This window comes from Brassica oleracea, chromosome C4 (genome assembly GCF_000695525.1).
Source record: "Brassica oleracea var. oleracea cultivar TO1000 chromosome C4, BOL, whole genome shotgun sequence".
NCBI lineage: Eukaryota > Viridiplantae > Streptophyta > Magnoliopsida > Brassicales > Brassicaceae > Brassica > Brassica oleracea.
This window is the reverse complement of record NC_027751.1, coordinates 3,121,416-3,133,563: the sequence shown is the minus strand read 5'-3', so window position 1 is coordinate 3,133,563 and position 12,148 is coordinate 3,121,416. Positions and strand designations below refer to the sequence as shown.

The 12,148-nt window shown below is 32.8% G+C and overlaps 2 protein-coding genes across 2 annotated transcripts; both read right to left on the bottom strand.

Moving 5' to 3' along the window:
* Positions 1-2,322: 2,322 nt before the first annotated feature.
* On the bottom strand, positions 2,323-3,722 carry LOC106340788 (UPF0725 protein At1g23960-like). Its single transcript, XM_013779631.1, has 6 exons — positions 3,579-3,722; positions 3,296-3,441; positions 3,037-3,223; positions 2,861-2,952; positions 2,689-2,781; positions 2,323-2,601 (listed from the first exon to the last, which is right to left on the bottom strand). The coding sequence occupies exons 2-6, from the start codon at positions 3,404-3,406 to the stop codon at positions 2,323-2,325; spliced, it is 762 nt and encodes a 253-aa protein (XP_013635085.1). The 5' UTR covers positions 3,407-3,441; positions 3,579-3,722.
* A 2,764-nt stretch (positions 3,723-6,486) lies between these two features.
* Positions 6,487-7,449, bottom strand: LOC106341105 (VQ motif-containing protein 18-like). Its single transcript, XM_013779927.1, has one exon. It carries the CDS (start codon positions 7,392-7,394, stop codon positions 6,852-6,854), a length of 543 nt encoding a protein of 180 aa, XP_013635381.1. The 5' UTR covers positions 7,395-7,449; the 3' UTR covers positions 6,487-6,851.
* Between the last annotated feature and the right edge of the window lie 4,699 nt (positions 7,450-12,148).

The following is a 12,148-nucleotide window of genomic DNA, read 5'->3' as shown; positions in this document are numbered from 1 at the left end:
TTGAACAACACCGATTTTTTTCTGAAGACAATTTGAATATCGGAACGGGAACTTGCCCATTGCTTTTAATATGTAACTCGCTTCTTGAGCAAATATCCGGCAAGTCCAACCTCGATTTTATGTTGTCTTTTGTCTTCCCTGGGACATTCAATATTGTATTCATGATGTTCTCAAAGAAATTCTTCTCTATATGCATCACATCAAGGTTGTGGCGCAGAAGGAGATCCTTCCAATATGGTAACTCCCAAAATATACTCTTCTTGTGCCAGTTGTGATGAACACCGTAAGAATCAGGCATATTACGAGGGACATGCCAATTACCACCCCAGCGAACTGTTTCGTTAGCTCCGTAGTAGTCGATTTGCGCTTCAATTTGTTCTCCAGTTAGATATGGAGGAGGAGTGTCTCTCACAACCTTTTTGTGCCTAAACAAATTCTTGTTTCTTCGGTACGGATGGCCAACTGGAAGAAATCGACGGTGACAATCGAACCAACTTGTCTTTCTACCATTCTTCAGTTGAAATGCATCTGTCGTTCCATTACAATATGGACAAGCTAATCTCCCATGTGTAGTCCATCCAGACAACATCCCATAGGCAGGAAAGTCACTTATGGTCCACAAAAGCATAGCTCGCATCGTAAAATTCTTCTTCGTTGAGCAGTCATACGTCCTCACCCCTGTTGACCACAAATCTTTCAACTCTTTTATCAGTGGTTGTAGGAAAACATCAAGTGACCTTTTTGGATGCTTCGGACCGGGTATTAATATGGTCAAGAATAAAAACTCCCGTTGCATGCACATCTCCGGTGGCAGGTTGTATGGCGTAAGAAAGACAGGCCACAATGAATATTGTCTCCCTGACATTCCAAATGGACTAAATCCATCTGTGCATAATCCGAGGTACACATTCCGGCTATTGCTAGCGAAATTCGGATGTACTTTGTTAAAATTTTTCCAGGCTCTTGCATCTGATGGATGAGTCATCTCACCATCCGTCTGAGTATGCTCGGCATGCCACCTCATCTTTCCAGCAGTCTGCTCCGATTGGTACAATCTTTTCAATCTATCTGTAATTGGTAGGTACCACATCCTTTGGTACGGTACCCTATTACGTCCCCTTCCTTGCGGCTTGAATCGTGGTTTCTTGCAGAATCGACATTCTTCCAACTTCTCATCATCTCCCCAGTAGATCATGCAGTTGTCGATGCAAACATCTATCATCTCCGAAGGCAACCCAAGACTATAAACCAGTTTCTGAATCTCATAATAAGAATCAGCAGACTCATTGTCTTCCGGCAAATACTCTTTAAATAAATCTGCCCATTCGTTCATGCAACTTTCAGGTAGATTGTGATCAGTTTTAATATTCATCATTCTAGCAGCCAATGACAATTTAGAGAGACCTTCTCTACAACCACTGTAAAGTGGTTGATTTGCCGCATCTAACATTTCATAAAACTTTTTTGAATCTATGTTAGGTTCTTCATCTTCATCATCATGAGCTACGAATGCATCAGTTACCATATCATGAACCCTATCATAATCTACCATCGGCTGATCCTCCTGATGGTAACTATGTGCATTATGCAATTGATGATCAACCGGTTCTTCTTGAAAGTTGCTATTACTACTACTAGCTTCATTCTGATCATAACTATAACCTTCTCCATGTTGAAACCAGATATAATAATTTGGCGTGAAACCTCTATTTACTAAATGCTTCCAAACATTTTCACGATTTGCCAACTTTGAATTGTTACATTTCCTACAAGGACAGAATATTTTACCGCTTTCTTGGGCGAGCGGTGTAGAATCTGCTTGATGCATAAAACGCTCCAACCCAGCAAGATATTCTTTCGTCACTCTCCCGTTAGCATCTCTATGCATATACATCCACCTCCGCAACTCGAAAATATTTCCCAAGCCCGACATTTTTTTCACGTTTTTTTTTCTTGTTGGTGTGCTTAAAATTATGTTCAAACCTCCATATTTATAGAAAATTTTCGAATCTGGTAGTTGAATTTTGCTACGAATTTACGACGAAATATTAGGTTGGTGGCAAAAAAAACGTGTTAAGTTGGTGGATTTCTCGTTCTTTCCTCGTAAGTTATTTCCTCGTAAAAATCATGCTAATTTTACGACGAATTTGCGACGAAACACATTTTTCTCGGAAAAACCACGTCAACTTACGACGATTTTACGAGGAAACGCATTACTCGGTATTTTACAAGGCCGTTACGAGGAAACTTTATTTCCTCGCAATTTCATCGTTAAGTCAACGTAATTTCACGAGGATTAGTTTTCATCGTTAAATTTCCTTGCTAAAACTGTGTTTTCTTGTAGTGTATGTAAACAAACTTGAAGTACTCTTCCGCACTCATAGGAGTTTCTCGGTTGCATAAGATACCCTGGAGAGCCAAAGATCCTGTAAGCTCGTTGAACATGCTTTTGATCACAGCTTTCCGTTCAACTGACTCATCAGTACCATCAATAGCCAGTCCTCTAAAAGCTATGTAGAGGACTGAACTTTTGGCCTGGAGCGGAGTCTCATCGTCAGTTTCTATAGCCACCTTCTCAAGCTCCAGACTGGAGACTTTGTCCTGCAAGAAAGGAAAGGGGGATACTTATGACACATCATTATAGTGCAAAACAAAAAAAAAGAAAAAAGAAAAGAAAATAAGACTTACCTCTGAAAAGTTGCCATAGCCATATTCAATGCAAAGAACAAGCTCGAGGTACAAAAGAATCCAGTGGGTGCTCAGCAACTCTGATCTATCGACCTAGAAACACATATCTCACACTTGTTTTAAAAATAATCACGAGCAAAACAAAAACTTATGCAAAACTATACACTATTACCGTGTAAAGTCGTTGGATCTCAGCATCTGAAGGCCAATTAGGCAATGCGAACACACCAGTTGTCTCACTAGCACCACCAGTTGTCTCACCACCTATGAAAAATAATTTTAAATTTTATAGGCAAACTGAAGTTGTATATAACAACAATAAAAGAAAAATTCAGAAGAGTAAGTTACTTTTAATACGGGCAACAGAACAAACCACATTCAGATAGCCAAAATCCTTTTCATCAGCACAAACCTGAAAGGTTTGTAACGGACCGCAGGTAACTGTATCACGAGCCTCCAAAGTGATGTAGAAAGAAGAAGCACCACAGTACCGCATGTTGAATTTGATCAAATCTTGTAGTTCGAAGTTTTTACCCTGAGAGAGAAAAAAAACTGAATGTTAGCACTTATCTAGAGAGATCGATCCAACTAGTAAACTAGTTTATACCTGAATCAAATTGTAACGATGAAGACCAAGTTTCCCGTAACATTTAACCTTCTGCCTAAAGGGATAAGGAACTTCGCACTTATAGGATACCAACTGCCCAGACGTAACCATACCTTTGGTCCTACGATACCTTCAATATCAAAACCCTAAGAACAAAGTAAACATAAAGGACATGAACAAAGTAGATAAGTATGATAGGATTCAAAAAGACATGAAAGGATTAGGTTAGATACTAAATACCGTGTAATCACTGATAAGAAACAATCAAAGTTATTAAACAAACCTAGAGTATGAATCCGCAAAAACAATGTAAACGAGAGATGAATTGAGCGATGAATCGATAGTATGTTGAGCTAGAGAACAATCAGAGAGAGAGAGAACGATGCGTCAAAAAAAAAGAGAAGAGGAGAGAGAGAACCCTAGGTCGAGATTGAAGATAGAGAGATAAAGAGCGATCCAATCCATACGGCGGCTCTTTAAAGGATAAATAAATAAACAAAAAAAAGGAAATAAAGATAATTTCATATTAATAATTAATTTTCTTTCTGGATTCTGCGAAGTAACAACAAAACGATGCGTTTTATAATAGTCATGGAAAATTCGTAACAACGAAATTGCCTCGAGTAAGAATTTGTGTTCATCTGGATTACAGTCTTAAAAATAAGGATTTTTAATAGCATCTTTGCCAGTATATAGACATTTAATAACGGATGTTAGTCTCTGAGATTGTCGCCTGGGCTTGGAAGCTTCACATGAACATTGGTTTAGATGAGGCATCAGGTAGAGGCAGATTCTTCAGCACCCCTTCTTTAACAAAGCTTTGTGTACCTGTGAAGAGAAATGTTGCCAACGAACGGGATACGATCAGTTTGAGGAGATATAGTGATCCAGCAATCTGTTTTTCTGGTATGAGTCAACGAGAGAAGTCAGTTTTTGTCATGTTTGATGAGCATTAGAGAAGTGCGTAGGATATAAAATTGTACCTTGAAGAACTTGATCCAGTCTCCTCCTCTGCTCAAGGAATTTAAGCTGTGAACTCCGTGGTTCCATGCAGCTACGATATCTTTGCTAAGATCTCTCACTACAGACTCCGATATCTCGAATCTCCACGGAGGTATTTTCTTGACTCGAAGAAACCCAAAGCTGTCGTAAAAGCAAAATTTGTAAATTAAATGACAAATTATTTCAAAAGAGAAACATACGTTCTAGTATCACAACACACGTTCACTGTTTTCCAGAGTGGTTAAGGGAAAGTCAATATTTGGAACCAGAACTTACATCTTTGACGGCACAAAAGAGAGTCCATAGAGAGCAACGGCAAGTACAAACAGAAGTTGGGCTGCAGACGAAGTAAATGTGCTTCCAGAAGAGAAGAACCAGTAATATAACAAGTTGAGGACAACAAAAGAAACAAATGTATTCTTCTCATTTCTCCACAGCAAGATGTCTGCAACTGCATATACATAAAATTAAAAAAAAAAGAGAGGTCAATTTACAGAGATTATTACTTCCATAGACAGGATGTGTGCATTGAGTTTAGTTATGCACTAAATCATATGGTTAGATACTAAATACTCCTCCTCGTTGAATTCGACCCCAAAAGACGCCATTATCGCTTTCGTCAAATTCTGCATCGATGGAATTATTTTCTGCGGCTGTAGATGTTTTTCTTTGATAATTTTCTTTGTTGAGCCTTGTCAACCCAAATTTTTAACCCATAACTTTAATTATATTTTTTTGACAATTTATTTTATCATTTACTTTCGTCTTTTAACAATTCTTCAATAGAGTTACTAGGAAAAATCCCAAAAAACAAAAATTAAAAAAAAATTAGAATTTTATTAGAAAATATTTACTTATATATACAAAACAAATATTTACTTATATTTACTTATATTTAATATTTAATATTTTATTAGAAAATATTTAATATTTTATTAGAAAATATTTACTTATATTTAACTTCAATTTCCATTTCAACAATAGCACATAAATAATACAAGTATATGTTTATAAAATATAAAAAGATAGATTATATGTAAACGAAATTTATTTTACTTTTCTTTATATTTTCCCAAAAATCATAAACAAAAAAATAATTATCAATAAATTTTAAAATATAAACTTCTACTCCATTTTATCGAAAACAACATATATCAATATATTAATAAATATATTTATCAATTTAAGGAAAACCTAAACAAAATCTGATTAACAAAACTATTCTTATTATTTCAATCTAATTATAACCAAAAATATTATGGTTCATTTCAAAAAAAAAATTCATATAACCCAATATAAATAATGAAACCAATCAAAATATGAACAAACAAATCAATCAGTTATTATGATTTATCTATTATATATATATATATATATATATATATATATATATATATTCTTCCTCTTGGTTAAAATGGTATAAATTTTAAAATATTAAAAGTTATATTTATTAATTCATATCCTATTTAATATTTTTTTTTTATTTTAAACAAGATATATCAAACTAAAAATTATTATAAATATATTTACAAATATAAGATGATAAATTGAATTACCTACTAATAAGAAAATTTTACCACAAGTAAGAAAATTATCGCCAATTTAAAACAAATAGATGCAACTCAACATACCAAAATGAATACTTAAACTAATACTAATATTATATTTAAAATCATATATATAATTTGATGGAAAAATAATACAATTTCGTATTTATCATACATACAAATTACAAAACTACTATGTATCTTTTATTATCGCATTGGATATCTCATGTATTTATAACAAAATCTTTGTCTATTTTGTATTTTGGAAAGTATAAAATTTAGTTTAAATGTTAAATTTTATATATTTTTGTTATTGACAAAATAAAATATAAAACAGAACCAAAAATAAAATAAAAACACAGCAATAACTAACATTGGAAGGAGAACTAACATATCATTAAGTAAGATCTAGCACAAAGATATACGAGATCATCATTCTTAATTGAGTAACCAACATATCATTACAAGGCTGAATATTTAACAAAAGAATCAGTAAAAACCATTTTAACCAAGAGGAAGAATTATTATACTGAAAAAAAAATTATTATACTGTAAAAACTGTTTTGCTCAATCTTCTAAGTGCCATACAAACTTTTCTTCAAAAAAATACAGCTGACTAATCAATCACATACACGCGCCAAAGAATTTTTATTACACATCCAATATATAGTAGCACATCAATGAAGTTACAAACCAAAACAACTAGGGTTTTTTGACCCACAGGCACCTGACCCACAGGCACCACTTAATTAGATACAGTCACTTCTCTGGGAAGGGCTGCACATAAATTAAACTTTTTATTACAACCCCCAGCCTTGGCAAAGTCAGTCTACCAAAAACAATCCAGTTGTCATTGTACGTACCCATCAAACTCAAAATATAACTTCTATGCCTTTGTTCCTAAAAAACATAGTCTTCTTCGTTTGCTTTCATGCCTCAAACGATTATAACTCATCAAACCAATGCGATTGCAAAATCAGAAAACTCTAGAAATTAACAGTCATTATTTATGACGAATTATGACCCTTTGCATCGAAGTTGTTGTTGGTGTTGTGGTTGTTGTTGAAGATGAAACCTTCCACTTGTGAAGAAGAAGATGATCTCACGGGAAACGAAGAGAAGTAATCTTCTCCTACATCTTGAATCAAACCTTCTAGGTCAAAGTAAGTGTTTGTGTTGGACGTACGCTTATGATCACCAGATCCCCATTCTTCTTTCACCTGATGGTTTCCTCCGTTTGCTAATAAACCTGTGAAACCCGTTAGCCGATTAGCCGGCTGATGATCGCTGCAAACCGGTTCTTGAGACGTCGAAACTCTCGGGTTGGCTCTCTTTTTATCGGTTTTAACTTCTCCGGCTGTGGGTTTTCCGGTTAGACTTTGGACGAGTGAACGAAAATTCTTGACGTCAGTCTTGATGACCTCAGGAGCGAATATGTGGATGATGCGAATCTTGGGCTTGATCTTGGATATTACTTGTGAGTTCTTGTTCATGGAAACCCTATAACTCGAACCTTCATTAAAACTTTGATGATATTGAGTAACCTCCATGGATTCTTTGAGAAAATATTTGATCCTTTTTTCTGAGATGTATAGTTTAAACAAAAATAATTGGTATGCCGTGGAATAATTATCCTTATGAGATGGTTGGTGATTATTATATATATAGGTAGTTATGTAAATTTAAAAATATAGGATTGTTGGTTAGTCAAAAACATTTAATTAACAACAAAGTTGAATATCAAAATGGTAAAGAAGGTGTTGGACGAAACCGCGGTGGACCTGCCCTCCATGACACATACAATTTGATTAAAATAACGTTTTGAGTGTACATATCATATTATTTACATGAGAACATTTTAGTTATATTTTACGAGTGATTTGTAATCAACCAACCAACTGACCAGAAATATAAATCATAGTGTTATAAAATATCATATAAATTGTTTAAGTACCCTAAGCACTGGTTGCGTGAGCTAGCCGTATATCTCTTTGGTCACCAATTTGGATTTATTTTAGGGGAGAGTGTAAAAGTGTTAATTGTCGGCATGTCTGTTCTTCTATGGTTTCTGGGATTTGGAGTTTCCTATAGTTCCTGTAATAAACTAATTAGTTATGATGTTTAGATTTTAATACACACGTATATATATCAGTATAAGTATATTTCTTTCACAACTATTATTCTTGTCTAACTGTACTGTGATATAAAGGCGTTTCTACAATTTTTTTGGCTAATTAATAACACATCGTATGTAGAATTTAAGTTTGTCATAACTTATAGCAATATTAGTATATGAAAATTCTAATCATATGGAACGTTAATATCGATTTATATAGCTTTTGGGAGTCAAAAAGTAACCCAGGAAACTGCTGCACTTGAAAACCAGCCTAGTTCTAATCCTACGTTTTAATTAATTTGCTTCGATTTTTATGATGTTTTATATATCCTACTTCTTATTATATTCTTTTATTTAACTATATAAATATAATAAAGTGAAAACTCCAGTTTTGTTTTTTTGAACACCAAATGCTTATATTAAAATTAAACACCCCAAGGGCTAAGTCGGTTACAACCGGAAAAATTCTCGACGGTAAAGTGATAAACGAAAATAACTAAAACATGACGAATGATAGATGTGGCTAAGGAGAGAAGAAACCCGTAGAGAAGCTTCACTTGGATTCCTAGATTAGATTCAGATTTTTCATTTTTTTTTTGTCACAAAGATTCAGATTTTTCATGCATATCACCTTTATTTAATTTGAATTCCGACTTGTTTAACCATAAACACTAACAATTTAACCAATTAAAGTCACCTATAGTACACTTACATATATTGATACAAATGAGCTTATTCATCTACACATGTCTGAGGTGTCAACGCATATACATACTATCTATATTATTAAAACAGAAACATTAGATTGGACTTAAAGTTTATTTTGTAAGTTTTTAAATTAAATACATCTTTCTACTTTATAGTTAAACCTACACTAAATCACTAATTTTATTTCTTTATACTACTATCAATGCTTCCAAACAATATATTTTTTTCTTTATACTATTTTTCATGTTTCCGAACAACATTAAAACTAATCTTGTATCCAAACTATATAAAACATTAGAACTCATCCTTTTAATAAGTTCTAACAATTTTCTTTCAAATCATTTAGATAAATAAAATAACTGAAAATTTCAAATAATTTATAAAATAATGAAAATAAATTGTACTTATTTAAACAGGTTTAAATACTACAAAAACATTTTAATCAATAATAAATTAATTAAATTAACAGATTATCTTATTTATATTACTAAATAATAGTTATATCATTTATTTAAGTAACTTAATAATTAAATAATAGCCATTACATATATTATATATATATATAAACGTTATACATTGCACAATAAATATAATAACAAAAGTAATTATGAAAAATGTTCAAAATAGATGTTATCTAAATAAAAATGCTTAACAAGAAATTTAAACCGATTATAATATAAATTATTAACAAGATAAATTACACAGCATAATTATAATAAAATTAATTAAAAATATAAAAAGGAGTAATATGATCAAAACATATTTATAGTTGTTAATTATCTTATATCTATCATTTTCTCTATCAAAATTTTGTAGAAACGTTATAATTTCATAAAATTGCAAAACAATGAATTATAAAATTTAGATTAAAAGGTAAAAATTATGAAACTATAATGATACAAATCAAATTGGATTTAGGGTTAGTCTCGGGTTTTAATGATTTTTTAAATATGGATATTTTTAAAAACCTAAATCAAATTATCGGATGACCGGATTAACCGATTTGACCACATGTTCGGGTTGAATTTAAAAGTATTGATTTAAATGCAAAAATATTTTAAATACACAAAATTCTTACAAATTAACAAACTATTTGTTAAATTATTAGTGCAAAGCGCGGATCAATATCTAGTGGTTCTTAAAACTAAAACAAAAACAAAAATATTTTTTCTCGTTGATCTATTTTTTTAATTATCTGGCTATTAAAAGTTTTTGCACAGAGAAGTTGACCCTATTTTTTACAAAAAAAAAAAAGAAATGACATACAACCGGCAAAGCAAGCATATTAAATAATAGTTGACTTTTGCTTTGCCAAAGGAGCAAACAAGAGCGACAGGGTGGATTTAACCTCCGTTGACTTTACTTAAGTTGTGATTCATTTTTCATAAATCCTATTTTGATCTTATGGAAAGTCGAATTGGTTTACGGATTTTATGTGTCGCGATGTCTTGGAAAACTCCCCCACTTTATTTTTGAGTCGTTACAAATAATTACAACACATATGCGTATCATTTCTACAGAATAAGTTAAACAAGAAATCTCTTAAAGTCTATCAACTTTCACTATGTCTTTGCCCTAATTAGCGTGAAGATTTAGCTTCTTTTGTTTTTTTTACAAGAAATCTCTTAAAGTGTGAAGCTGAAGACTTTTGCTTTTATTCGTGCAATACTACTATCCTGTAGTTTTGACCCTGATTTATTATTTTCTTATAAACAATAGCCTATGATTGTAGGGAGAGCTCATGTTAGTTCTAATTTCAGAGTTGGTAGTATTTTAAAAAAAAAATTGAAATGGATTTAAAAGTCAAAACGTATTTAAATCCATCCATAGAGAAAAAACTATATTTGATATTGACGCGTATGGGTATATAAATATCACTGATTCGACATTTGTGCAGATAATTGCTGTCTTTTTTTTCTAAGTAACATTAACTTAGTGGGGGGAATGAATTTAGGGTCATTATTTTGTGCTCTTACGCGGACTTGAAGACTTGTTCTATGCCAACATTGAGAACAAATGTGCAAACTGCAAAGTATATGCATCGGGCCATGAACTAGAAATCATACCATCTATCCATGTAAATATTTAGAGAGAAAGAAAGTGGAGTTCATCAATTTAGTTCTCTCACTCCATATGTATGTCCAATGTCATGGATAACACTACAAGAAATTGTTTAATTTTTGACCAATAAATAGGAAAGAAAATGGTCAGGAACAAGCATTTTTTTCCAAATTCTAACCTCCTAAAGTCGTCAAAAATCGTCCGTCAGAATCAAATTTGGTTAGAAAGTGATCAAAAATGATTGACCATATAAATGGTCAGTAATGTCGTAAAAAATTTCGTCATAAACTGTTCACAACATTTTTGACCATTTCCTGACGTGTTAGAGCATCCACATAAGTGAACCCCCCTTTGGGGTTCATAGCACTTTTTTTATTATTTTTTTGGTGGGAACATGAATAGTATTGAACTTTTTGCTATTGTGCTTCTGCATTAGTGAACCTGAAGAAGGGGTTCATAAGAATTAAATAATATATTTATAAATTTTTTTTAGTTTTGAAATTATTTTGGAAAGATGAATATAATATTATAAAATATATTTTATAAATAAAATTTATTCATTACATTGATAATTGATGAACATACAAAGATTATTCATCTATGTTACCAAATTTTTGCCATACATTTTCAACTAAATCAGTTTTCAAACTATCATGTTTTCCTGAATCCCGAACTTCATTGCGCATGCCTAGCATGTTATTCAAATGCAAACTTTCTCTCCTTTTGACCTTCGAACTTCGGCTTGACTCTCCTGACTCGAACTGAGAAGTATCACTTAGAGAGTATCCGCCTCGTTCGTTCTCCACAATCATATTGTGCAATATGACACAAGTTCTCATAATCTTCCCTAACTTTTCCTTGTCCCATAGTAGACCTGGGTTTTTTACTATTGCAAACCTCGATTGCAATACCCCGAAAGCCCGTTCGACATCTTTCCTAGTGGATTCTTGATGTTTAGCAAACAGCTCTGCTTTATTACCTTGAGGAAGTGGGATGGATTGGATAAATGTTGACCAATTCAGATAAATTCTGTCAGTAAGTGTGATTGTTGACCTTGAATTTAACTTTAGGTGCTCGACCTTGTATAATGTCATCAAAAACAGGAGACCGATCAAGAACATTGATATCGTTTAGGGTACCTGGTAATCCGAAAAATGCGTGCCATATCCAAAGATCTTCTGATGCCACAGCCTCTAAGACAATTGTCGGCTTTCCTGAACCTCGTGTGTACTGCCCTCTCCAAGCCGTTGGGCAGTTTTTCCACTCCCAATGCATACAATCAATGCTGCCAATCATCCCTGGAAACCCGCGTACCTCTCCAATATCGAGTAATTGTTGAAGATCTTCCGCCGTAGGTCTTCTTAGATACTCTTCACCAAAAAAGTCTATTATCCCATTAGTGAAATGTTCCAAACATAA